Source organism: Meles meles, chromosome 6 (genome assembly GCF_922984935.1).
Source record: "Meles meles chromosome 6, mMelMel3.1 paternal haplotype, whole genome shotgun sequence".
NCBI classification, from domain to species: Eukaryota; Metazoa; Chordata; class Mammalia; order Carnivora; family Mustelidae; genus Meles; species Meles meles.
In genome coordinates, this window is record NC_060071.1 from 28654977 (window position 1) to 28682452 (window position 27476).

Sequence of the window (27476 nt, forward strand, 5' to 3'; positions counted from 1 at the left end):
AACAGATCCCGAAGGCTCCTGGTCCTCAGATCCCAACACCAGCCACTCCCCTTGGAATGTTCCCATTCTTTTACCCATTCCTCTTTGTCACTGGAATGAGTTTGGGTTTTTTTTTTAATCAAAAATGTATAAACTAGATTGGAATGGCTTTAACTAATGTTCTATCCAAAACAATTTTTTGTAGCACATCTACCAGTGCTAGTCTAACCAGATAAGACTCAGCTTACAATTTTATGACAGATGTTTTATTTATAGGGAATTAAAATTTAGAGATATACAGGACACAAACATTATATATAGTATACTTTCTATGGCAGATATTGCTCACAGAAAGGCCTCAATTCAAGTTACATACTGCATATGCTAAAATGTGCACCTGGGGAGAAGAGGGAGATCAATTTTTGTTTTGGTTTTGGTTTAAATAACCTCTAGATGCATTTAAGTAATACTGATCATTTAATGTTCAAAAAACTTTTAATAAACAAATTCAGGGTAATATTAATTGAAATATTTATAATACGATTTAATCATTACACAGGATTTCCAATGTACAATCAAGACAATGCACAACACTTGAAAAGAAGAAAAAAGAAATAAAAACAATCTATTGCACCCACAAGTAAAAAGGCTTTTTATTCATTTTGGGGATGCTGCAATTCAGTATTTATATAAACATTTACACATTGTAGTAAACACAGAAGTCCTACATGTAATGCAGCATTATGGATAAGACCCTTTTAAGTCTCAAAAATAAATGTTAGTGTCCACATATTCCCCCCATGTGCAAGGCTGATTTCCCAATCATTATTCCATTCATTGTTCAATCATGAGTGACCAGTCACCCTGCCCACCCCCATGCATTTTAGAGACCTAATATTTCTCATCAAACACACTACCTCCTGCACTCTAGTCTGTACCACTCTGCCTCCTTGCTTAGTCTCCTGGTGGCTTGCAATGAATGGCATTTCTCCATCTCAGTGTCCTGTTAAATAATCCTGTGTAGAGTCTGAAGCAAATGAATCCACATCCTCATTCTCTGAGTCGTCACTGCTGTCATCGGCAGCTGGCTCTCCTGTAAGGGCTATGCGAGCATAATCATCTGTGTCTATCGATTTGCAAAAGTGGATGGCATATTTTAGTTTCTCCTCCAGCACCTGCTTACAGGAATATCTAGGCAACTTCAGCAAAAAGAAGCAGGTGTAGGACTCAGGAAGGAAGTGGTCAGGAGGGTTGTATTTATCCAATACCTATTGATGAAAAAGATGTTAAATAATCAGAGATTATGTACAAGGACAGGTAGAACTGTTAATCCATTTTATTATGTTCATTATACTCCTTACTCTCACAAAAATCATAATATGTTTGGTTAAGAATAACGAAGTATCAGAAAACAAATACTCTAGCCCATTTTAGAAATTAAAAGGAGCAACTCAGTAATTCCTAGGACTTATAGTCAAGAATAGTAATTGGTTACTGTGGCAATTCCTTTTGACAAATCAGTGCTGAGAACAGGGCCTGGCACAAGGCAGGCAGAGGACACAGGCTCAGCACGTACCCACATGGGGGAATTCTCCTTAAACCCATTAGCCCCTCTTGATTACTACAGATAAAACACTATAAAGCCATCAAGAATTCTGGACCCAGGAATTACCTAATTTTGGAGAGAAAAACTACATGTTGGTCTCAAAGATCTCTCTGGCAAATGACTTCTATTGCAACCCCAGTCAGAGACTGGAGTCAAGCTGTGCTCAGGAAGGAGCCCATCCCCAAATACTTTCAAACATGGAGGAAGAAAGGACCCTCCACCCTAAACTGCCCCTCCGGGAAGTCCCCCATTCCCATGGGGGGATGGTATTGCTACCTGGAAAATCACACCTGTTGCCTCAGGATAGAGGAGGGAGGGGGGATTACATCACTTCACCCCATGACTCGGCAGATAAACAAAGCCTGTTTCTGACCATTGGACCGCAGAGTTGAACTCAAAGCAAAACTCTTGTTCTCAATCTGATGGGTGCTCTTATTTTTCCCAATAAGCAACATTACTTAATTTACCTAATTCAACCAAAGAATCAAATATATGTTTTAAATGACATGTGTGCTCAAAATCCCAAATATGCTGACATAATAGCAGTATCTTCTGGTGGTGGCCAGATAAATTTTCCAGAAGTAGAAAGTGAGACTTAAGATCTATAGTCATGAAATTTTGAGCAATCAACTCAAAGAAGTTGTGGGGTGTGCTTTTTATTATCATTTCCAGGGAGAAGGAAAAAACCACATAACACAAGAGTCCCATTTTCTAATGAGCTGTAGAATCATGTGCAAGGAGCATTCCCCTACAGCTGACACCACAAGATATGCAGGAATCGTACCTGGATGACGAAGTCTCTGCCCCGGAAGTCGGCGATGGTCCTGGGCAGTCTTGTCCGACCCCACACAAAGCGAAGGAAGAGGGAGCGCTCTGTGTTGGAGAAGGACTCCATCACCTCCCAGAACCACTGGATCAGGGATGCAGAAGGTTCGATTCCTTTGTAGGTAGCCACTGACTTTAGGAGATGAAGAGGGATATCTGGGCTGCCACATACCTGCAGAAGGACATACCGTCAGGGCTGGCTGATACTTCTGACTTCTCACTTCAGTATAGAGTCAATCCCTCTTTCTACCAAGGCTTGTTTCAGGCAGGATGTATGTGAGAGCCAGAGTGGACAGTTGGGGGGTTGGGTCCCATGTGTTTGGGTGGATGTGTACTTGACCCTGTGCTCCATCCTGGTGTGGGATGGAGGCTGCAAGGAAAGGAAGGACACAGGCCGGGAACACCCACTTTTCAAACATGTTTTCACTTCATCTACCAGGCATAAGCATATTTCAGATGAAATTAAGTGCAAGATTTAACCAAGAAATTAACTAGTGGCACTGATTTGGTGGCTTGATATACAAAAGGCAGTTCTAGGGCAGCAGCTCTCAAGGGCATACCATCGTCTCCAATTCATATCCAGTGAACAGAGAAAGAAGGGGGACAGGCACAACTCGGGCCATTCCCTCCCGAACGGCAGCCACCTGCTCATCAAATTCATGGAGTCTGAAAGAAAAAACTCACTTTGCATTTCTATCTTTGGTAACATAGGTCTTGTCCCGCTCATACCAAGCCTTACCCCACAGATGACCAAGGCATGTAGCTCATAAAAATAGCATCACAGAGCTTCTCATAGACTGAGTTCACCTACATTGGCACATAGAGGATCATCTTAAGAACTACCTAGAGCTTCCAAGACACAATTCTTAATACTTATTGCATACCCAGGAAGGAGGCAGAATTAGATGTGCACCAGAGAACCAGGCTCCACAGCACCCACAGTAAGATCCCTCTGGAAGCAAATACTGTGCTCAGGGCCTTCATGACTGGTGAGTTAGGGCATAAGGCAGAAATGAACACAAAGGGACAGCATAGCATGCTTGCCGGGACCACCCACTACCAGAACTCAGCAGGCAAAGCCCAGCCAATGTGCAATCTTACCAAGTACTTGGCCAGGTTCTTCTGGAGAACAAAGTCTACTGTGTGGACTTGTAATGTCAGGTGGAAGGAGCAAGGAGCAGCAGAAGCTAGATGGGTGGCTTTGCTGGGGCCAGGCAGGGGTGGGACCAGCCCTGACACAATGCTGCCCAGGAGAGCTCACAGAGGGGCACCTATAGGAGGGCACCCACAGGTCCTCTGAGTTCTGCCTGGAAAGCTCCCAAAACAGCACAATTCTAGCCACCTTGGTTTTCTAGTCAGAGCCAGTTATCTCAGGCAAAAATAATGAATATTCTGATTTGGATTACAAAATAAGCTTTGATAACTGTAGATCAGTAGTTGTTAGAACCAAGTCTACTAGCATTTTACTGTATTGGATTTCTGAAAAATGCAGCCATCCAAGCAAACTATTTCCTATTTTTGCTATTTACTGAATCAAAACAATAGAAGGCAGACGACCCCACCTGTAGTTTATTGCCAGCCGCACATACTCTGCACGGTTGTCCAGGGTGATGTGTGTATACTTAGAGCTCAGCTGGATGTCCTGGCCACTTGCACTTGGCACAGTGAAGGGCAGGCTCATTGCCTCAAACTCCTCTGAGGTGGCTTCATTGTCACGGATGTACATGAGCCCAGGGATAAAATCTTTATCAACCTTTCAAGGGAAAAAAGGGAGCCCACATGTTAAGTCAGGGTCTTTACCACACTTCTGACTGTAGTTCAGCCATGACGGCACCTCAGTCTGCACTGGGTGTACCTCAAGGCTGCTGGTGCATTATAAATGCCAGAAAATAAAAGAAACCAGCAGTGAGAAAGCACTTCACACAGGGAGCTGAGGAAAAGAGCTTGTAATTCAAGGACGTCCTTAAAATTAACCAACAGCCACTGGTTGGAGACAGATCCCACCCTACAGTCGTGGTACCAAGGGGAGTATGGCCAGAGGGAAGATGCTGGCTGTGGTCAACCAGTCATGCTTCCCACCTGAAAGCCAAAGCCACCACCCAGCCATTCACAAGCTCTGATCCTCCACAGGAAAATTGGGTGAATTTTCTTATCTGACAAGATTTCAAGTTGCAAAAGCACCACCAAATAGATGGTCTATCAAGTTCCAGAGGCAAACTGGCCTAACACCCACAGATCTTCTTTGCTACTAGAAGGCAGTCTGTAGCCAGGGGTGGTGCCCCCTGCACTCTGTACCAGGTACACTAGGTGTCACATTTCCCCATCCCCACTTTTCGGTAGTTACCTCACTGAGGTCTGCAATGGTGAGGCTCATCCCAGCCAGTTGCTTCCAGACAGGCTCAGCCAGGTTGAGGCTCAGGGGACTCCCAGTCCGGATAGCGATGCCCAGTAACACACCTGCTCAGTCAAGGCACAAGTAACAGGAAATACTTGAAATCAACGATAAAACATATAGTTCAATTAACACCACAGAATAGCTACACACTGGGCCTCAGTGCCCTCTAAACCAATGTTACCCAAATTCATGGTGACAAGTCCATCCTTAATACATTTTGTCCTGTTCTAAATTCATTGTTTCCTTTTGCTCCTATTGGCCTAGTTTCTAACTCTTCTCTTTGCACCAATAGGTATAAGCCCCACAGAGGCCAATCTCCATTCCTTTAAAACAGATGGAGTTTCTCAAGGAAGGTAGGTGCAGTACCTGGAGAGGAACAGGCAGCAACAGGAGCACTCAGCACATATATTTAATGGAACAGGAGGGAGGGACTGACCAACTACCAAAACCCTTCAGATCTGACTCCAAGTTTCAGATACATTTAAGCTGCAGAAACATGGTATTTCAGATCCTCGGTGCGCCAGACATTTTCTGACACTTGGCACCCAGCCACTCACTGATGGTTGGCTCTACATGTTCCTGCACCTGCACGGTGGAAAAGTTAAAACCAAATACTCAAAATATTTGTCATTCCCAAGACAAAGCAGACATTAAGTAACTGGGGCACGCATAGCCACATAATTGAGGCATCATGCCCGTGCAAGAAGGCCCACCCAGAAAGCGGAACATGTTGGTGTGCACGGGCGCCCTGGCAGCGGGGCTGAACAGGTAGCAGTCGCGGTTGGCGCCTGACTCATCTCTCCCATTGGGCGTCACGATCAGAAGCGGGGTGAGTCCATTCTGCAGTTCTTCACAGATCTCAGCTATGGACTCACTGTAGCCACCACCACAGTCATCCACAGATTCACCTTGAGGGAAAGAAGAGTCAGCAACACATAGTCACACCAGCAAAGCCCTGCAGGGTGCAGCTAGATGAACTTCTCAGCTCTCCCTGTAATAATGCCCACTGCACTACTGTCTATGCTCAGACTGCCAACCCTGAGGACCACAGGCCGGCTAGTGCATGTAAGTTCTCACCCACAAATTTGACTTTCCAGACACGGTGGGGAAGGAGGAGGCTGTCGGGGCTAAACGAGCTCATCTTAGCACACATCTGCCCAAAGACAGACTTGGTCCCATCAGGGCCTGCTAGGCCGCCTTTACTCCTTGAACGTTTGACCTAGAGAGGAGAAAAGAAATAAATATGAAACAGCCACAGCAGCAGAAAGCACACAGCTACTCTATTCCACAGCTAACCAGCCCTAGGACATCTGTGGCAACAATGAGCCCTACAGCCACTGCCCCCTCTTCTTACCATTTACTCCTCTGCCCTGGTCACCAGGGTAAAAGTCCAGCCAGCATTCTGCTGCTGGACTACTCATGCTGCTGTCACTGGTGGAGCCCACAGTGAGGGGAAAGGAGTGTGAGACCAATCTTTGAGGTTCTCAGAGGGTTTGTGTCCTCAGGCCTCCAAACAAGGTGCTCGCTGGACAGCTGTGCTAATGGACAGCTGTGCTATCATGATGGGAGACATGGCCCCTGCTCACCAAATGCATGCAGCATGTTGCCACAGCATAGCACCCCTCATGACTGGTGGTGTCTAAGTAAACATTCCCTCAAGAAATTATAGACCTCGGATGGCCATTCACATGGGTGCAGCCCATGTGGTGAGTAACTATAATATGATTCACCCTCACACGTCATAACTTTAACCATGGCCAACCACTTAACCACACTGCCTCAGCCCCCATGAAAAAGATGCCAGCAACTCCAAAAGCAGCCCTCCTTAGAAGACTATCAGGACTCTGAGCTTCAAACCAAATGGCTGAGACCAAACCTGGAGGAACCACCTCATCCAAAACAGAATCTTCCTCCTTTCCCTTACTCATCTGCATGTATCCTACTCCAACCCTTGGGGGTCACTGTACCGCCCAAGTACAATCACTTTTTCTACCTGTATTTCTCACCCTAGGCTAAGATTTTCAAACAGATCAGACCAAAAGCCCTCAAGGCCCTCACCTAGTAGGGGCTCAGTAACCCTGCAGTTTTGTAGGTTACACAGTGCTTCAGAATCACCTCAGAAACTAAGTCTAAAATAATGGCAAAATGGAAAGTTAAGGAAAAATGTTCATGAAAACACACTTTTCTGTTGCCTTGTCCAGCTAAACTCTCACAATCCTTAACTTCTTAGTAAGTTCTAGGGTGAGTTTAAATAGCAAATACTCACACACAAATAATCATAAACAAGACTTATGAATAATGACAATAATGATATTAGCTTCCTATGGAATGAAATGTTCTTTGTGCCACATAGTTGACTGTATGTTCACAAATGTGATTTCATTTAAACCTCACAGCAGTTCTTCAAGGTACCCAAAATCCCTGGAGGAAACTGAGCTACAGAAAGGAAGACGGATGTGTCCATCCATTAGAAACAAGATGCAGACCCATCTTCCTACTCTGAATGTCACACCACCTCCATTTACAATACCAATTAAAAGAAACTGAAGCTCTTGGCTCCTCTGAAGGAAATGGCTATGAAAACACAGCTATGACGCTGCAAGGACAAGCAGGCATCTGTGTACCTGTGGCTACTTCTGGACAGTAGGAATAGAAGTCATTTTAATTGCCTTTAATCTGAATTTTCCAAATTTTCAGAAATGAGCATGCTCATTAATTCTATAATAAATTTTAAATAAAAAATTTTTTATGTACAGTGATTTTCAGATTCTGTTATAAAACTAAATCATATTCAAACAAAACCCTCCAGGAGCATGCCTATGTTTTACTGTCTCTAGAATACTCTGCACAGACAGTATGAGAATATCTATAATGGCATTCCCATGGGAGAAGGTGGATGCCAGCCGCAATCTGTGGCTACAGGACAGCTGACACCACCTTTCTGGATCAAGTGGTATCTTGAGTTCAACTTGGATTCATGGAATACATCCCATTCTCACCCTCTATTCTATTTTTTATAAAAAACAAAACAAAACAATTCTATGTCCATCCTTGTGGAAGATCTTTCTAGCTTCAGGAGGAAGTATGAAATCTGAACTGAAAAGGACCTAACTCTCATACCAGAGGGCCCCAAGGTGTACTAGAGCACCCATGGTATGCTGCATTGAATGCTGTTTATGTGCATTTTAAAAATGCTAATATGAATTTGTCCATTATCCATTCTATTTTTTCAAACATATACTGAACATTTTTGACATAAATGCTGGAACATAAAGATAAGAAGGAAAGAGGTGTCCAAACATGATGAATGCAAAGTCAACATAAGAGAAAGAAACATAAAAGAAAGAAACATAAAAGAAAGAAAAGGTACGCTTAACCTGGGTTCCACGTCACCAAGGCTCAATGATGCCAAAAGCCCGAGATCTGAATACCCATATCAGGCTGCTGTCCCTGGCTAGGCACCTGTGTGTGTGGCTGGGGCAGGCATATGATCTAGGAATGCCCAACCATCTGTGTTAGTTGAACTTTCCTCACTTATAAACTTCAGTGTTTAAGACGTAATAACACAGAACAAACTATAATGATCCTCAAGGTGGGGAAATGAAAACTTTTTTTATAAATCTAATTAAACAGCCCATTTGTTTGTAGAGCGGGCTGACTGACCTCCAGCTTAGCATTAAAGAGTCTGACGTCAGGGAAGGGACTACTTCCATCAGTGTGGTCACATGTGTTCTCCAACAAATGACCAGAGTTTGTGTCTTAATTCAAAATGCCCCCAAGAGCAACTCTAGAGAAATGTCTAGTCATGCAACCAACATCAGGGTAAAAATCATGTGTTAATATAAAGGAACAAAGAATTTGTTCTTAGTAACTCTCTGTTTCTGTCCCAAGAGGTGGGGCTATTTCATTTGCATGTTAAATGTCAAGTATATACAACATCATAATCAGTGGTGGAGTTCTCTTGTTTTTAGTTAATTTTTTAAACTGTTAAGTGCATCTACACTTAGCAGCAGGTTTAATTCAGAGATGGCCTACTTTTCATTTCTCTGATTACTACAGAACAGTATTAGTGATTCTGGTCTATTAAGTAGGCAAAGACAGCTATCAGAGCCAGAAAGACTGTGAGGCTGGTGGGAACAGGAATTGTCCCCACAAACAATTTGATGTATGGAATGCCTCTGACTGGCCCTGCTTCTCAGAACCTAATACAAGGAAGGCAACTGAAGACACATCTGTAGTTGGGGCCGTGCTGAGAAGTCCTGCTATATCCCAGAAAAACGGGCACAGCCTTCCAGCACCCTGCAGAGAAATCTGACAGAGGAAACTAAGAGAACATGGAGTAGGTGGTCAGCGAAAATAATCCCACAGTCTCACTGTAGGGCAAGGAGAGGTGCTTACAATGTAATAAGGGGAAAAAAGGGCAAGTTACAAAAGAGACAAATCCAGTTTCAATTATGACAAACATACAAACACACCTCCAAATGTCAGCAGTAGTTATTACTATTTGGTAGAAATATGGTCATTTTTACGTCTCTCTCTTTGCTTATCTGTATCCATCCTTCTGGATTATCTGAAATAAGTCTTTCTGACTTCTGTTACAAAGAAAACAATTTACATTCCCACTGGAAGCCTCAGCACCACAGAACATCACAGATAGGTAGCACCTTGCTCTCTAAAGCAAGGGCACATGAGAAAGTCTGCTCTTACCCCAAGCTGTGGGGGGCCATGACTCCCAACGACAAAACCATCCTATCTAAGAATTGTTAGACTAAGAACAGTTTTCACTTATTACCTGAATCCGGTTCAACTCTACCACAGGACCATGCTGGCGATCTCGCACCATAGTTGCTTGTACTACTTTTCGGAAAGCTGCCTCCTATAACATGACAGATGGACAAAATTTAGAATCTGCTATAGGAAATATTATTACCCATAGGTTTGTTTTAAATATCCTTTCCTAGATCAAATTTTCTTTTTTTTATTTTATTAAGCTCAATTAGCCAACATTAGATTTTGATGTAGTGTTCAACGATTCATTAGTTGCATATAACACCCACGGCTCATCACAACATGTGCTCTCCTTAACACCCATCATCCAGTTACCCCATCCCCCCACCCCCCTTTCTGCAACCCTCAATTTGTTCCCAGAATCCAGAGTCTCTCATGGTTTGACTCCCTCTTTGATTTCCCTGCTTCAGTTTTCCCTCCCTTCCCCTATGGTGCTTTGTGCTACTTCTTATATTCCACATATGAGTGAAACCATATGATAATCATCTTTCTCTGCTTGACTTATTTCACTTAGCATAATACCCTCCAGTTCCATCCACGTTGATGCAAATGGTAGGTATTCATCCTTTCTTATGGCTAAGTAATATTCCAAAAAGTCAAATTTTCTTAAGAACAGTAACTACAAACGCTCTTTTCTGAATCATGAGGTGGTGTGGGGGGCACAGCCTGGAACCCATCCACAAATCTATGCAGAGGCCCACCAGTGCTACATGTCCCCTATTTAGAGGCAAGAGGAGCCCACCACACTCTGGTGGAGGTCCAGAGACTGGTGTGTGTCTGTTCTGACTTAGGACTAAGGTCAAGCCCAGAGGATCGACTAGAAAACCAAGGGCTCCCAGACAAACCACAAGTCCACGTGGCAGGACTGACATTAAACACTATGCCTCAGTGTCATGGTCCTGACAAAATCACTAAAGAGCAGCAGGGGCAGGGGGTCCTACAGGTCAGGACAGGCTCAGGGTGGGGGTGGGGAGACCAATGAAGGAGGGAACATATAGGTACCATATACTGAAAGAAACCTGGAATACCCAGGGCAAAACAGCAAGAAAAGAGAGTGGGGCCCAATATCACCCCAGCAGAGGCAGGCCCGCCATGCTCATATGGACTAGGGCACAGGCAGCAGCAGTGAGGACAGGAATAGGGAAGGAGACTAAAGAGACTCAAAGAAGGTAGGGATCAGTGGGAGTCCCAGGTCTCCGCCAAATGGATAACCTGCTCTTGTCCAAATACAACGTGGCCAGGGAAGCCCAAGGTACCTACAACAGGGTCTAGGTTCCTCTCTCAGGTCAGAACTCCAGCCTCTGAAAGCAGGAAGGGCAAGAGCCCTAAGCAGCCCAAGGAGGTGGCCTCAGAAGCAGAGAAGATCAAGTGAAGGTGTCAGAGACAAACCAGCCCATAGAGGCAAACCCACTATAGCACACAGGGGCTCACAGAGGTGCATACATCACCACACACCCTTATATAACACCTACCAGCTACTTTTGCCCTCCCCCCTGCCTAACTTCTGTTTTACTACTTGCCCAGAACCAAGGCCAGTTCCTCCTCCACAGGAACATGCATTTCTTTTCTCTGAATGGTCTCACCCAGCCTGGCTCTCCTGTGGTGCTCTCTCACTTCTGTGCTCTGAATTGCATCCTGGTAATAACTCTCCATGGTCACAAGCACCACACAGTCCCAATTTTCCAACAGATATGCTCCTTTCCTACCCAGGACCAGAACAGAGGCCTATTACACATCCAAACCCACCCCGAGGGTGCCTGCTGGACTCCCTCAGCATTCCTGCTGTCCCACCCATGCTCACAGCCTCCAGAACACTCATGCAGTCCGTGTGGAACACATCCTGCCTCTCACTTGGTTTTTTCCCTATGTGCGAAGGCTTCTTCCCCTAGCTGCCTATTATTGCCTCTACTCTGACAGATTAAAAAAAAAAAAATGGTAAAAGGGATCAAATTTCCTACTTTTTATTATTAAAAAATGGTTGAAGTTTCGTATCAATGTTTATATCTATGTTACCTACACACAACTTTTTCTTGTTTCCCACTGTCGGAGAGATGTTACCATTACCACAATCCTTATCAATGTCCATCTGCCTCTAAGCTACCCATTAAAATAAAATGTGTGGAGACCCCTATGTGGCCCAGTTGGTTAAGTGTCAGCCTGTGGCTCAGATCATGATCCCAGGGTCCTGGGATCAAGTCCCACATCAGGCTCCCTGCTCAGTGGGGAGGCTGCTTCTCTCTCTCCCTGCTGTTCCCTCTGTTTGTGGGCACTCTCTCTCTCAAATAAACAAATAGAACAAATAAACAAAATCTTAAAAAAAAAAAAAAAAAAAAAGGAAGATGTGTGTACCAGTTTCCTTCAGGTAAGTGCCAACAAAGCCAATCCTGGGGGGAGAGGGAGAGGATCTGCTTGGGTGAGACTCCAAAACATCTAGATTTTATTATTTAAAAAAACAACAAACAAACAAACAAAAACCATATGGGACGCCTGGGTCTTGGTCACCTGAGCATCTGACTCTTAGTTTCAGCTCAGGTCATGATCTCATGGGTCATGGCATCAAGCCCTGCATGGGGCTCCATGCTCAGCAAGGAGTCTGCTTGAGAGTCTCTCCAGCAGACTCATCCCCCACTTGCATGTGTGGGGGCTCTCTCTTTCTAATAAATAAATAATTTTTTTAAAAAAGAAAATAAAAATGAGGGGTGCCTGGATGGCTCAGTTGGTTAAGTGTCTGCCTTCGGCTCAAATCATGATCCTGGGGTCCTGGGGTTGAGTCCTGCCTCAGGCTCCCTGCTCAGTGGGGAGCCTCCTTCTCCCTCTCCCTCTGCCTACTGTTCCCCCTGCTTGTGCTCTCTGTCAAATAAATAAATAAAAATCTTAAAAAAATTTAAAAATTAAATTAAAATTTTAAAAAACCTTAATCTTTGATAACAAAATAGGCCACAAAATAGGTCTCAGAATCATAGACTCTTCAGAATTAGGAGTCCTCAAATCTGACCTCTGTGCTTTTTCTTGGCACAAATATTTCCCCTATTACACAATGGTTCTTTTAGGATATCCTGTCAACTTGCTTGCCAGAAACTTAACTCCTGAATCAGACACCCTATTTCTTTTTTTTTTTTTTAAGATTTTATTTATTTATTTGACAGGCAGAGATCACAGGTAGGCATAGAAAAAGGCAGAGAGAGAGAGAGGAAGGGAAGCAGGCTCCCGGCTGAGCAGAGAGCCCGATGCGGGGCTCGATTCCAGGACCCTGAGATCATGACTTGAGCTAAAGGCAGAGGCTTTAATCCACTGAGCCACCCAGGCGCCCCCAGACACCCTATTTCTAAAAAGCTCAAATTACAGATGTTGATGGGTCAAAATCTGTCTGGTGATTTTTATGTGCCCTCTTTCATGATTCTATTCACAGCCTGTTAAAAATTATCCTTTGAAAAGGAATCTCTATACATCCTGGTAGTGAACTTTCATCTAAATCATCTAGACTATCAGGCACACTCTCCTGGACTTCCCTGGGGAAGAAATTAGCTTCTTTTTCCTTCCTGCTGCCAGTAGGGATTTGCTATAATGCCTCAGGCTAGCCAAGTAGAGAACATTGCCAGGAAGGCTTAGTTTTGCAAACCACCCCACCCTTTTGGGGAGGTGGGAGGCAGGTGGGAAAATACCACACCACACTAGTAATTTTTAATGTAAGCTCTAAAAGAGAAGTAATTTTTATCTGTTTTGCACTGATACATTCTGAGCGCCCAGAACAGAGCCTGCCGTACAGTAGGTGCTCAATGAACATCTGCTGAATAAGCTTTATTCTATATATTCTCAGTTCGGGAATTTTCATTGGATTAAAACTGAAATACCAGTTTTGCCTATAGCAAAGATTGCTACAAGAGTACCTTTCCCTGGGATATCAGAATTCCTCGCAGAGTGTCAAACCCCACAGAAGGCCCAAGTCCAGTTTCATCAAGAGAGCCCTCCAGGTCGAACATGGGAATACAGGGGCAGAAGAGCTCTGAGATGTGATGTAGCAGAAGCAGCCGATTCCGCAGTGCTATTATGGGGATTTCCTGCAAGTGATTGTATTCCATGGGAACCTGAAACATTGAAGCTGCATTAAGTCAACTTAGGTGTCAAATGCACAGATAAGCCATAGTTTGTAGATGAATTCTGAAAATATTTTTTTCAAAAGCACCTCTGTAAATATACATGGAAAATGAAGTGTGCGTGTGGCCTATATGCATAATTCGATACACAGATAGTGAGTCACTACTTATACAATCCTAGCCCAGCTGGCCCAATCCGTACTGACCTGTGCAGGAAGTTTCCCAGCGCTGGCAGGTTTGCTGGTTGACCAGGCAAGGGTATGTGCTGAGCCACAGGCCACACGGTTGACCTTCTTACCCTGAAGGGCAGCTACCAACCGAGGCCTCTGGATGGCATTTGTAGTTCCATCTCCCAGTTGTCCCTCATCATTGTCACCCCATGTATAAACTTCTCCTAAATGAAGTGAATTTAGAAAAAGAACTTGTATGTGGGACTAATGAATGCACAACCACCACCATTTTCCCATCACAATCATACTTCCTTTAATGGGGTGTTGATGATCACCTGTCTGAAGGTCAACTTCATGTGCGACTTACATGTCTCATCATAACACCCAAAGAGGTAGAGTGCTTCTCACAACTCCTGACAGGCCCTGCTGGCCAATGTGCCTTTTCTAGTTAAGAGGCACAAGATTCTGGTCTTAAAATAGGACCAAGCACATAACTCCAACAGTTCTTAATCAGAACAGTAATAGTAAAACAGATAATAATACCTTAATTGCCCAAATTATTTTATGTGAAATGGAGAGGGAAAAAATCAGTTTAAAAAAAAAAAACACAACCCCTGTTTTTAAAGGAAACATAGTTCTTCCTATAATTATTCATAACGTAAACATGAGATTCATCATTGATGAGAATCATATTTTAGAGTACCATGCTAAATCCCAACCATGAAACACCACCAGAAAGCTGTTCTTTTTTTTTTTTTTTTAAGAGATTTTATTTATTTATTTGACAGATAGAGATCACAAGTAGGCAGAGAGCCAGGCAGAGGGAGAGAGGGAAGCAGGCTCCCCACCGAGCAGGGAGCCTGATGCGGGGCTCGATCCCAGGACCCTGGAATCATGACCCGAGCTGAAGGCAGAGGATTTAACCAACTGAGCCGCCCAGGCTCAGAAAACTGTTCTAAGAGTCAGATCACTCAGTGACTAAAATAGAAACTAAGTTAGTTGCCATGTCCACAAAGATTCCTCAGGGAGCCATGCAGCCACAAGCAACGCTCTGTATCGTGTGATGCCTGCATGATCAAGGACAGTGTGCTTGTGCCCTGCTCCTTCCCATTCTGGACAGTTTACTCCTAAAGCCACTAGGTGGGCATCATAGCACAAGTAAGGAGAGGAGGACTTCTCTGCAGAGGTACAGATGGATGCAAAGAATCAGAGTCCACTAATGACGAAAACTTCCATATAGCAGGTTTCCCAGTGTGGGGAATTGGCGCAAGCAGAGAGACAAGTACCCCATGTGTAGGGGTGGCCCAGAGTGGGCAGTGACAACCCAAGATGCGTGAGGATTCATTCAGGGGAGAGGGCAAAGGCAATGATGGGACACTGGTCACATGAGGCAGAGTAACTGAATCACTGCATTAGGGATAATGAAATCCAAGATTATCAACAAAAGAGAAAGGAGCTATAAGTATGGAAAGAAAGAAAACTAGAATGAACCCTGTGGTACAGAACTGGAACCTGTGGTCTTAGTGGGAATGTGTGGTATTCAATATACATATAGAGATACAAAAATAACATAGATACAAATTTGTGTATTATTTACATAAGTATTCCCTGGCTTTGTCCACTCAGAAGGCCTGGGAGCAGTGACATCCCAAAAGCAATGAGCCCATCCATCGACCTGATCTGTCTTCTAAACACCATTCTCCTCTAAAGACACCAGGACTCCTTGGGGAAATGGCCAACGCTAGGCTTGAGCCATGGGGAGTCAAGAAGAAGATACGTGTCTCATTGTGCCAGAAAGCAAGGAAGTATTCCATGAATGATGGGCACACACCAGCGAATAAAGTTAGAATAGGGCCAATCTGAGCATCAAAATTTGTAACAGTAACAGATTATATATATCCCTTGAATAAATTAGGAAACCTAGCATCTCACATAGATATAAATGAAAAAATAAACATTTGATGAGAATAAAATATTCAATGAGAAAAGGGATATTTAAATAGTTTCAAATACCATCCCAAATACTTACTTGTTACAAACGATACTCAGAGTGGAAAAGCCTGGCAGCTACCACCTTAATCTAGTGATTAAGGTTAACACCACTGGTAATAGGACAAAGAGAAATTGCACATCACTCGATGAATTAAGAATGAATTAAGAACAGAGCATGAATTAAGATCAAAGATGAGAAATTGAATCTACTGAGGAAATATCAGAAAAACTCACATGAGGGATGTTCTACAAAATAACAAGTCTACAATCTTCAAAGGTGTCACAGTTCAAAAAAATCAGGAAGACTAGAAGTGTCAAAGAATAATGCTCATGGTCAACAGAAGATTGTCTCAGAGTAGAAGAGACATGAACATGTTTTAGCTAAATGTAACTTGTGTTGTATCATAAAAATGGGCATGAAGATCAGATGTAGTAATAACCAGTGGTAATTTCACAAATGCACATTTCCCAAATGTTGGGATTGTTCAGTAGTGTCCTGGTTTGTAGGAAGTAAACACTCAAATGTTCATAGTGATGGGCAATACCCGACTCTCACATGAATCAAAAAAAGGTCTTTGTACTGCACTACAAACTGTTCTCTAAGTGTGTGATTTGCTTCAAAAATTTAAAGAATGAAAATGAAGCAATTAAAAAATGTGTTCTAAGTTCTTGATTAAGGACTAACAATGTCAGTCCACAATGCGCCATAAAAATCACTTATTCATATATGAAACGCCTCCATTAATGAAACAATTGAAGGGTACATATTCATATAATTCACCAAAGGCTTTAAAAGGGAAAAATGGGGAAATGGCTGTTTTAATGAAAGATGGTACACTAGTTTTCTATCATTTCCATAACAAATTACCACAACTTACTGGCTTAAACGGTTCTTTCAGTTCTGTAGGTCAGAAGTCCAACATGAATCTGACTAGGCTAATAGCTAGGTATCAGCAGGCTGCATCCTTTCTGGACACTCTAAGGCAGAGAACCCATTTCCTTGCTCATTCAGGCTGTTGGGACAATTAAGTTCTTTGGAGGACCAAGGTCTTACTTCCTATGGGCTGTCAGCTGTCACCTGTTCCTAGCTTCCAGAGCCCACCCACATTCCCTGGCCCCTTTCCTCCATCTCTGTAGCCAACAGTGCAGATCAAGACCTTCTCACACTTTGAAAAACCTCTCCTGCCTCTTCGCTGTCACATCTCTTTGACTGACTCTTCTGCCTCCTTTTCTGCTGTGAAGGAAGGATCTGTGTAATTACACTAGCCCATCTAATAATCCAGAATAATTTTCGTATTGTAATGTCTGCTCATCATCAACCTTAATTCCATCTGTACAGACCCTTTTGCCATTGTGCTGGGGTCCCCAAGACCACCTTCAGGTTTCCTCATTCACTGGGTAAACTCCCTGGGCTCAGCATACAGTCATACTCAGCTACAATTACAGTGAAAGGACGTGAAGAAAAATCAGCAAAGGGAAAAATGCACATGGGGTAAAGTACAGATAAACCAGATACAAGCTTCCAATGATCCTATGACACTGGGATTACACAGGACAAGTTTAATTCCTCTAGCAATAAGCTGTGACAACACATGTAAAGTGATGTCTACCAAGAAGCTCATTAGAGATTTCGGCGAGCAGAGTTTACACTAGGGCTGTCACATGGACACTTCTGCCCGGCACATACCCAGATTCTAGGAAACAGGTTTCAGCAGAGACCACATTGTGCAGTTTAGGCACAGCAAGTACTTTTGTCAATTAGGGAAGAGAAGGAGCCCCCCAAAATTCAGGTTCTCAGAGGCCAGCTGAGGGCCACCTTGCAAGCAGCCCTTCCTAAGGACAGCAGTATCAGATGTGCTCTGTTAGCTCTTTTCTGCACAGCCATGAAATATAACATATTCACAAGTGTTAACGCCAGGGGCTGAAGATGACAAGAGCCAGAGTCCTGCTCACCACAGAAATTCCCAGATATAATATAATTGCTCCCCACCCCTTACAGCTGCATGTATTATTCCTGAGCAAACTCTTAGATTTCAAAGGCCTCTGTGCTGCAACACTGGGCCTCCCACCTACCATCCTCAGTGCAGCACACACAGTGCAGGGAGCCAGTGGCAATAGCAATGACTTTCTTCCCCTGCAACCCTTGGACCTGCCGTGGTCTTCTAACATGGTCATCGGATCCATGGCCCAGCCTGTGGTAGTCACCTTTGCCCCTGCACAAAAGGAAATACAGAATTATGAGTGCAAGACCCTGTCGTTTACCACCCTGCCCCACCCTCTTGGTTTAAGCACCATACTTCAGGACACAAATCACAGCCTGCTATAGAAGTTACATCTCAATCTATGAGATGTCAGTTAATATAACTTCACATTAGTAAACTAGTTTTGGTGATATTAAACAAACAGAATCTTACATACCAAGTATAAACAGCACCAGATTTGGTAAGGGCGACAGAAAACTGGGACCCACATTCTACTTTAACCACTCCAAGGCCTGTAAGAGAATCAATCTAGAAGGAAAAAAGGTTCAATTAGACTGACTCAAGGTTTTTGCTGACTGCTGCAACCACATAGAGACTGAACTAAATCTAATAAGGAATTCTGAAAATCCTTACTCAGGTCAAATAAAGACCCACTAAAAATGGACATATCACAGTTGAAGGTCTGTGATCATTTTCCCCTAAAATCCACTCTCCCAATTCCATTTCTCTTTGCGATGCGGTGGTTCCATTCTCCAGAAAGCCTTGTACTTCTCCTCTGCTGTCTAGCTCTCCCACACCCCATAGGCCTACAGGCAAGGAGCAACAAGCAATGGGGAAGAGGGTTGGCCAAGAGGACCAGAGCTCTGGCCTCCATCTATCTAGGTTAATTAAATTAAATATGACCTTGGTCAGTCAGTACTGGAACTCACCTCCATTCCTGAACACTTAGGGTCCAGGCCCTTCACAGCCAATACCCAGAGGTCTCACTATGGCTCACTAACCTAGTCATCACCTTTTCTCATCCAGCAAGCTATGCTTTTATTATCTGTGACTGTTCTCAGACTTAGGTTCTCATATTTGATTTTAAATTTAATTAAAACAATGTATTCTCTTAGTTCTCCCCTCACCTTCACCTCTGTCACAATCACATCACTAATGACCTCCAACCCCTCAATGTCCAACATCCTAATCCCTGACGGTTCAAAGCCTGTGTCTAAGCTTTCCTAAGCATAATAAAGTCCGCAACAGACAGTTTTTCCATAAATTTGGAAACCCTAAGTAACCTGTAACATGGTTAAAATACCATACACCTGCAAGAGAAAAGGAACAAGAGATGATAAGACTGAGGAGGTAGCCCTGAGCTTCTGGTTTTCCAGCAGTGTCCAGCAGACCACAGGGGTGCCTCCAAGAACATCTCCACCAGGCTTTGGCTGTAGGTAGCATCAGCCAAAACCACTCTCTGCAATGATGTTAAGGTGCTGTGTCCACAATGCCCAAATGGAAGCTACCAGACACAAGGAGCTACTGAGCACATGAAATGCGGCCAGTGTGAATGAGGAAGTGAATTGTAAATTTACCTACTCTTAACTGAGTTAACTTTAAACTTAAATTGCCACGTGTGGCCAACAGCTACTGTACTGGGCAGCACAGCTCTGGGAAGAAAAGCTATGCAGTTCTAGCCCAGGCTCTCATCCCATCTGAGGGGGCCTCTGGTAGAATGCTGCCTCCCAGGGCTGCCTGTGCACAGTGAGGGTCTCTATTCCACACACACAATCCCAGATCCCTAACAAGACTGGACAGCAAGCAGAAAACAGTTTCTAGTGTTCTTTCACAGCATACACACTCCCAAATCCACAGCAAAGCACCTCAGCTAAATGGCTTGGTCATGTTCACGCACACTGCAGGCACCACAGCAGTAAGCACATGATCTAAACACATCAATGAACTTCATCTCTGCCAACTGCGCATTCACAAGGGCAAGACAGTCTCACAAAGTTAAGAAATTGCTCAGAATCATGCAGGTCACATGGAGAAGAGCAATCTGACCTCCAATCTAGGCCTGTAGCTTCTTCTCTTAGCCTGTCACAGGATGTCCATTTAAAATAGCCTCTGGCTAAACCAGATGCAACCCTTTCAGCAAGTACTATTATATTCATAGCTATAGAACTCTGTAAATTGAAAAGACTATGAAGAATTTTTTATTCTTTTCCTCAAACAGGTCTACATACTACATAAAACAAAATTACACAAAATTACATAAATTCCCCAAGACAGCACAAATAGCACTTAAGGTTATCTCAATACCTTTGGGCCTTTCACTCACTTTTTACCCAATTATCCATTATATTTTCTGAAAAGAAGGTAAGATGTGCTGAGAGACACACAATGGGGGATGGGGCAGCGAGACTCGGTGCTCCTGGGAGGACCCAGGGGGCTGTAAGAGCTCCAGAAAGACCTGGAACCATCCCAAGATCTTTGGGAATGGTGCCTTTCTCCGACTGCACAGACACAAATACCTTCATGGGTACTTTACAGCCATCACTGCCTCCTCGGCCAAGCTTGCCATAGTCCCCGTCCCCCCAGGACCAGACAGTATCATCATCAGTGAGGCAGAGGGTCTGGGCATCTCCACTGCCACAGGCAACGTCAACCACGCGGTGGCCCTGCAGCGCCTCCACCTTCAGAGAAAAGGAATCAAAGTTATCTGACTGCAGTAGAAAGGAAGTTTACCTAAGGAAAGCTTTTATTTTTCTTAATTTTTAAAAAAAGATTTATTTATGATTGCCTGGGTGGCTCCTTCGATTAAGCGTCTGCCTTTGGGTCAGGTCATGATCTCAGGGTCCTGGGATTGAGCCCCACATCCCACAGGGAGCCTGCTTCTCCCTCTCCCTCTGCCCCTGCTTGTGCTCTCTGTCAAATAAATATATAAAACCTTCCAAAAAAAAAAAAAGATTTACTTATTTGAATGAAAGAGAGAGACGTAGAGAGCAGATGCCCACTAGACAGTAGGCGGAGGGAAGGGAGAGATAGAGAATCTAAGCACACTTCCCACTGAGTGCAAAGCCTGATGCGGGGCTCAATTTTACAACCCTGAGATCATGACCTGAACAAAAAGCAAGAGTCAGACACTTAATCAACTTAGCCACTCAGGCATCCCAGGAAAGGCTTTAAAGTACTGTGATGCTCTTTGTGTCTGTGTGGAGGGCGGGGAGGGAAGGAAGCCTTTGCAAAGAACATGCAATTTTAATAATCTTGTAAGATAAGACAGAAACACCTTCATCTGAATGAACCAAATAAATCTAAACTATAGGAGGCAGGAATCAGTGTCCCCAATCAGCCAGTCCTACCACACCAGGAAGTCTTATTTACTGCTTCACCCAAAATACAGTGGGCCTTATAGAAGTCAAAGCATTTAGCAGATGCCAATTAATACTAATTTATATTAATAAATACACATATTTATTAATATATATAATAAAGTATAAATAAAAGGTAGTATTTCAAATACTACCCTGTTTAAATGACTCACTGAATACAAAACCTACTTGTAAATAATGAGCCTAAGGCCATCAACTCTAAAATAAAAGAAACTAGAAGAGGAAATACTTTTGACTTTTAAAAATCATAATGGCATAGCTACCTCCCCAACCACCTTCAACAGTGAGGGTGTGAAGAACCGCCCTAGGCCTCTGAGCACCTTTTCAAGGTGCCTTCTCACCAGCTTTGGCTTTAACTGGTCCTCACTGTCGCTGTGTCCCAGGCGGCCATACCGGCCTTTGCCCCATGTGTAGAGGTCCCCTGCTGCTGTGACGCAGGCACTGTGGGCTCCACCAGCAGCAACATCAACCACTTCAATTCCTCTCAGAGACTCAATGACTCGAGGGCGGTCACATGGACTGCAAATAAGGTCAACAAGGATAACTGTAATAGTGTTATTCTTAAATATTTAAAGTATTAAATACTAGACTTTTGGTTTGCTCTTCACTTGTTTAATGTACACTTCTCAAATCATTGTTAATTAAGAACAATCATTCAGACCTGAAGTCAAAACTTCATAATTTTCTAAATGTCTCCTTTTATACCAGCTACCCTAATGCCAGAGAGCAGAGACTTTCAATCTAAATCAGAAGCCAGGAGACTAGTGCCCCAATGCAGGCCAGTTCGGCTGGTAGCCTGTTTTTGAAAGGCAAATTAGCCAGAATGAATTTTATATTTTTAAAGGGCTATTAAAAAAACAAAAACAAAAACTGAAAGAAGCATATACAACAAAGACTGCATGTGGCCGGCCTAAAATATTTATTACTACCTGACTCTACTAAAACAAGTTGCCCACCCTTACTATAAATCAACATTTCATTTAAGGAGTTTTATCATTTGAATGTTAACTAGCCTACAATGGGGCAAGCACTGATAGCAAACTTGTTTGTTTTCTTATTATTGAGTTTTGAAAGACCTTAGCCAGATATCATTACAAATAATGTTTTCTCAGTTTGTAGCATGTCTTTTCAATCTATCTTTCAAAAACCTGAAGTTCACATTTTTATGAAGTCCAATTTATCCTATCTTTCTTTACTGGATTATGTTTTTGGAGTTTTATCTAAAAATCCTTGACTGACCTAAGTTACAAAGGTTTTCTCTCATGTTTTCTTCTAGAAGTTTTTGGATTTAGGTTTTACATTTATGACTACCAATCCTTTTGAGTTAAATCTGGATGTGGTGCAAGAAATTCACTGCTCGTTACACGGTAATCCAATTGTCCAAGACCCTTGTTGAAAAGGCTCTGTTCTCCAATAAAATTTCTGCACTTTTGTAAACTGTGCATTGGAAGTTACAAGGGAGAAATCAAGCTTCATTTTTCCAGTCATTATTTAGTATTTGTGATACATTTTTTGACTCTTGTGTTCCAATGGTACCTTTCTCTTTTTACAATACTATAATACTGTCTCGATTACCGTAGCTTTAAAATGAGGCTTGAAGTAATGTCAGTCCTCCAACTTTGCTCCTTATTTTCAAAACTGTTTTGATTATTCTAGGCACTCTGAATTTCCATATGAATTTTACAATCATTTTGTCAATTTTTACACACATTTTAATTGGGAAGGGGTAGAACATGTAGGTTAATTGGAGGAAAACTGACAAAACAATATTGACTCTTCTAATCTATGAACACAGAGTATACTCTCCTCCATAATTTTAGGTCTTTTAAAATTTCCCCCACCAGTATTTAATAGTTTTCTGCCTATAAATTCTTCATGGTTTTTTTTTTTTTACCTCCTCCCCCCAAAAGTCAAATTTGTCCCTTACTATTTCAATTCTGGGAGGAGGATAATATAAATGGTATTTTAAAAAAAAAAAAAACTTTAATTTTTGATTATATTTGTGTATGTATAGACACACAACTGCCTTTTATTTAGTGATCTATCCTGCAACCCTGCTAATCTCACTTATTAATTCTAGTAGCTTTTTTGTTGATAGCATGGATTTTCTATATCAACAATTACTACATGTAAATAGCTTTAATTCTCTTTCCAATCTGAATGCCTTTTTTATACTGCTATACTGCACATGCTAATCTTGAAGTACAATATTGAATCTTGATAGTATATGTCCTTGCCTTGTTCCTGAAATTGGAGGAGGTTCAGTCTGTCACTATTAAGTATTGTATTAGCTCTATGTGTAACAGAGATGCTCTTCATCAAGTCACAATTGTTCTCTTTTTTAATCCTAGATTAGTGAAAACTGTCAGGAACAGATGAAGTTTGTCAAATGCTTTTCCTTCCTTCATCTACTAAGATGACCATATGGTTTTTCTTTATTACTGGATTCATTTTCCAATGTTAAAAAACAATTATGCAATTTCTGACATAAAACTCACTTGGTCATGGTGTATTATCCTTTTATATATTGTCAAATTTGATTTCCTAAAATGTTAAGAATTTTTATATCTACTTTCATGAAGGACATTGGTCTGTATTTCTCTATTAATGTCTAAGTCTAGTTTTGATGTAAGACTAAAGCTATCCACAAAGGAGAGCTGGAGAGAATTCCCTCCTCAATTTTCTAAAAATAGTTCATTAAGAATTGGTATTATCGGGCGCCTGGGTGGCTCAGTGGGTTAAGCCGCTGCCTTCGGCTCAGGTCATGATCTCAGGGTCCTGGGATCGAGTCCCACATCGGGCTCTCTGCTCGGCAGGGAGCCTGCTTCCTCCTCTCTCTCTGCCTGCCTCTCTGCCTGCTTGTGATCTCTCTCTGTCAAATAAATAAATATTTAAAAAAAAAAAAAAAAAAAAAAAGAATTGGTATTATCTGTTCCTTATACATGTGGCAGAAACCATATCACCTATTTATGGAGATTTATTTATGGAAAACTCATTTACTTAAATAGACACAAAGCTATCTGAGTCACCCATTTCTTCTTGAGTGAGCTTTAAAGAGTGTGTGTCCTTTGAGGAATTTGTCCATCTCATCTAAAAAGCTGCATTTGTTGTCATAAAGATGTTCATTATATTTTTCAATAGCTATACATCCTGCAGTGATTAAACGCCCTCATTCCTGACATTGTTACAATTTGTATAATCTTTTTTCTTGATCAGTCTAGAGGCAAGTTTTATACTGACTTTCTCAAAGAACTAACTTTTGGGGGTGCCTGGGTGGCTCAGTGGGTTAAAGCCTCTGCCTTCGGCTCAGGTCATGATCCCAGGACCCTGAGATCGAGCCCCAGGTCAGACTCTCTGCTCAGCAGGGAGCCTGCTTCCTCCTCTCTCTCTCTGCCTGCCTCTCTGCCTACTTGTGATCTCTGCCTGTCAAATAAATAAATAAAACCTTTAAAAAAAAAAAAAACTAAAAACTAACTTTTGTTTCCTTTAATTTTTCTCTATTGCTCTATTTTCTGTTTCATGGATCTCACTCTGATCTTCCTTATTTCCTTTATTCTGCTTATTCTGGGTTGCATTTGTCCTTATTCTAGGTCTCAACGTATAAACTGAAGTCATTAAAAACCATGTTACTTTTATAAATTTTTAAAAAAGGCATTTTATGCTATAAATCTCCTAAGTACTGCCTTTGCTGGATCACATACATTTTTATATTCTGTTTACATTTTCACTCAGGTGAAAAATCTTTTTTTCTTTTTTTTTTTTTTTTAAAGATTCTATTTATTTGACAGAGAGAGAGCATCCGAGCAGGGGGAGTAGCAGGCAGGGGAGAGGAAGAAGCAGGCTCCCCGCAGAGCAGGAAGCCCAATGTAGGACTTGATCTCAGAACCCTGGGATCATAATCTAAGACAAAGGCAGATGCTTAACCCACTCAGCCACCCAGGCACCCCATGGTCAAAATCATTTTGAATTTACTTTTGATTCCCTCTTTGGCCAGTTATTTCAAAAGGTTTTATTTACTTTCCAAATATCTGGAAGATTTCCCAGAGATTTTATTGTTATTGGTTTCTAATTCCATTAGGGTCACAGAATATAATTTATATTACTTGTGTACTCTTGATGTGTATGATTTGGTTTTTTGGCCCAAATTATGGTCTATATTGGTAGTTGTTCCATATGTAGTTGAAAAGAAAGTGCTTTTGCTAAATCGAATGTTCTGTAAATGAGTATTTGATCAAGTTAGTTCACAAGAGTTGTCTTCTGCCAGATTTTCTGTTTACATATTTTATTGCTTATTGAGAGAAAGGTATTAAAATCTCCAACTGTAACTGTGGATTTGTCTATTTCTACCTGCAACTCTGTCATTTTGTTTAATTTCATGTATTCAGAAGGTCTACCATTAGTTGTATAAACATTTAAGATATTATGTCCCCTCGATGATTGACCACTTCATCATTACTAATTGACCCTTTTTATCCCTCTCAATAGTTTCTGCTGTGAAATCTACTTTGTATGATATTAATACAAGCATACCAGCTTTCTTTTGATTAGTGTTAACATGGTATATATTTTTCCATTTTTTAAATTTCTAATCTATTTATGTGTCTAATATTTAAAATTAGTTTTAAAATAGGTTTGATCTTGCTTTTATATCCCTTCTGACTACCTCTGACTTTTTTTTTTAATATTTTATTAATTTGACAGAGAGAAATCACAACTAGGCAGAGAGGCAGGCAGAGAGAGAGGAGGAAGCAGGCTCCCCGCAGAGAGACAGCCCGACGCGGGGCTCGATCCCAGGACCCTGGGATCATGACCTGAGCCGAAGGCAGAGGCTTTCACCCACTGAGCCACCCAGGCGCCCCTTCTGACTACCTCTGACTTTTAAATGAAGTGCCTAAACCATTTACATTTGATGTTACTGCTAATATATTTTGGCTTATATCACATCTTGCTTTTTCCTACTTGTCCCCTCTGTTTACTCAATTTTTTTCTTCTTTAGAGTATATTTTACAATTTCACTTTAACTTCTTTGTTGGTTTATCAAGTAAAGCTTTTTGTTGCATTATATTAATGTTTGTTTTAGGGCATACAGAATATCTCTCTATTACAGTTTAATCTGGTCACATACTACATCATGTATAATATAAGAGCATCACAGTGAAATAGTTCTATTTCCTACCCCTGAAGCCTCTGTGTTGATGTTGTCTTCCTCTTATTATTACAATATATTTTACTTCTGTGTGTCTCAATTCATTTTTATTATATCCTTGAAATACTCAATTATCTTTTGAAAATATTTATACAATAAGGAAAAAGTCATGATATTAATTAACCCATGCAGCAATTTCCTCATTCATTTGTATAGAACCCTAATTCCATCTGATATAACTTTCCTTCTGTTTGAAGTAACTCCTTTAACATTTTTGTTGTGCAGGTCTGCAGGTGTTGAATTCTCTCAGCTTTTGTTATGTCTGAATGAGTCTACTTTAATTTTATTCTTCAAAAACTATTTTCCTAGAGTAAACAAATTCTAGGTTGACAGTTATTTTTACTTTCAGTACCTCCACCGTCTTCTAGCTTGCATTGTTTTCTGTAAAAAATTTGCTGTCATCCTTTATCTTTTTTCTATATATGTAACATATATTTTTCCCTCTAGCTGCTTTTATGATTTTTTTCTCTTTATCAGCAGTCTTGAGCCTTGACCATGTGCCTTGGTAAGTTTCCTTCATGTTCCTTTTGCCTTAAGTTCTTTGACCTTCTTGAATCTTTGAGTTTATAGTTTTCATCAAATTTGGACATTTTTTGCTATTATTTTTCAAAATCCCTCCCATCCTCCACTGGTGGCTCCAAACTATTCATAGAATAGGCCACTTAAGGCTATCCACAATTCACTGATGCTATATTCATTTTATGTATGTGTATTTCACTTCTGTGTTTCAGTTTATATTGTTAGGTCATCAAGTTCATCGATCTATCCTTTATTTTTCTGCAATGTTTAATCTACATTAAACATTGTATATACATATACATTAACCTGTATTAAACAGATTATACATTAATATGTATTAAACATGTACTGTACTTTTCATTTCAGACATATTTCATATCATTAAGACTTTGATTAAAGCATTTAAATATCTTTCTGTCTCTAAAATGTTCAAATTTTCCAAGAAGTTTCTTAGTAATACAGGAATGTGGTTAAAATACTATTTTAATATTCTTATCTAGTAGTATCACTTATGTCATTTCGGGGTCAGTTTTAATGGACTGA

At 41.7% G+C, this 27476-nt stretch overlaps 1 protein-coding gene across 7 annotated transcripts in view; it reads right to left on the reverse strand.

The window, feature by feature from the left end:
- Window positions 1-605: 605 nt before the first annotated feature.
- Window positions 606-27476, reverse strand: part of HERC2 (HECT and RLD domain containing E3 ubiquitin protein ligase 2) — a 256284-nt gene continuing 229413 nt past the window's right edge. For all 7 annotated transcript variants that reach the window (XM_046007414.1, XM_046007415.1, XM_046007419.1 and 4 more), the window contains exons 80-93: window positions 21550-21727; window positions 20348-20509; window positions 18268-18359; window positions 17923-18062; window positions 13894-14081; window positions 13481-13678; window positions 9598-9681; window positions 5883-6024; window positions 5519-5713; window positions 4755-4867; window positions 3973-4163; window positions 2971-3076; window positions 2370-2582; window positions 606-1247 (exon numbers count right to left, since the gene is read on the reverse strand). In XM_046007414.1, coding sequence (XP_045863370.1) covers window positions 975-1247; window positions 2370-2582; window positions 2971-3076; window positions 3973-4163; window positions 4755-4867; window positions 5519-5713; window positions 5883-6024; window positions 9598-9681; window positions 13481-13678; window positions 13894-14081; window positions 17923-18062; window positions 18268-18359; window positions 20348-20509; window positions 21550-21727 — 2275 coding nt within the window. In that variant the 3' untranslated portion in view covers window positions 606-974. The remainder of the gene's footprint in view (window positions 1248-2369; window positions 2583-2970; window positions 3077-3972; window positions 4164-4754; window positions 4868-5518; window positions 5714-5882; window positions 6025-9597; window positions 9682-13480; window positions 13679-13893; window positions 14082-17922; window positions 18063-18267; window positions 18360-20347; window positions 20510-21549; window positions 21728-27476) is intronic.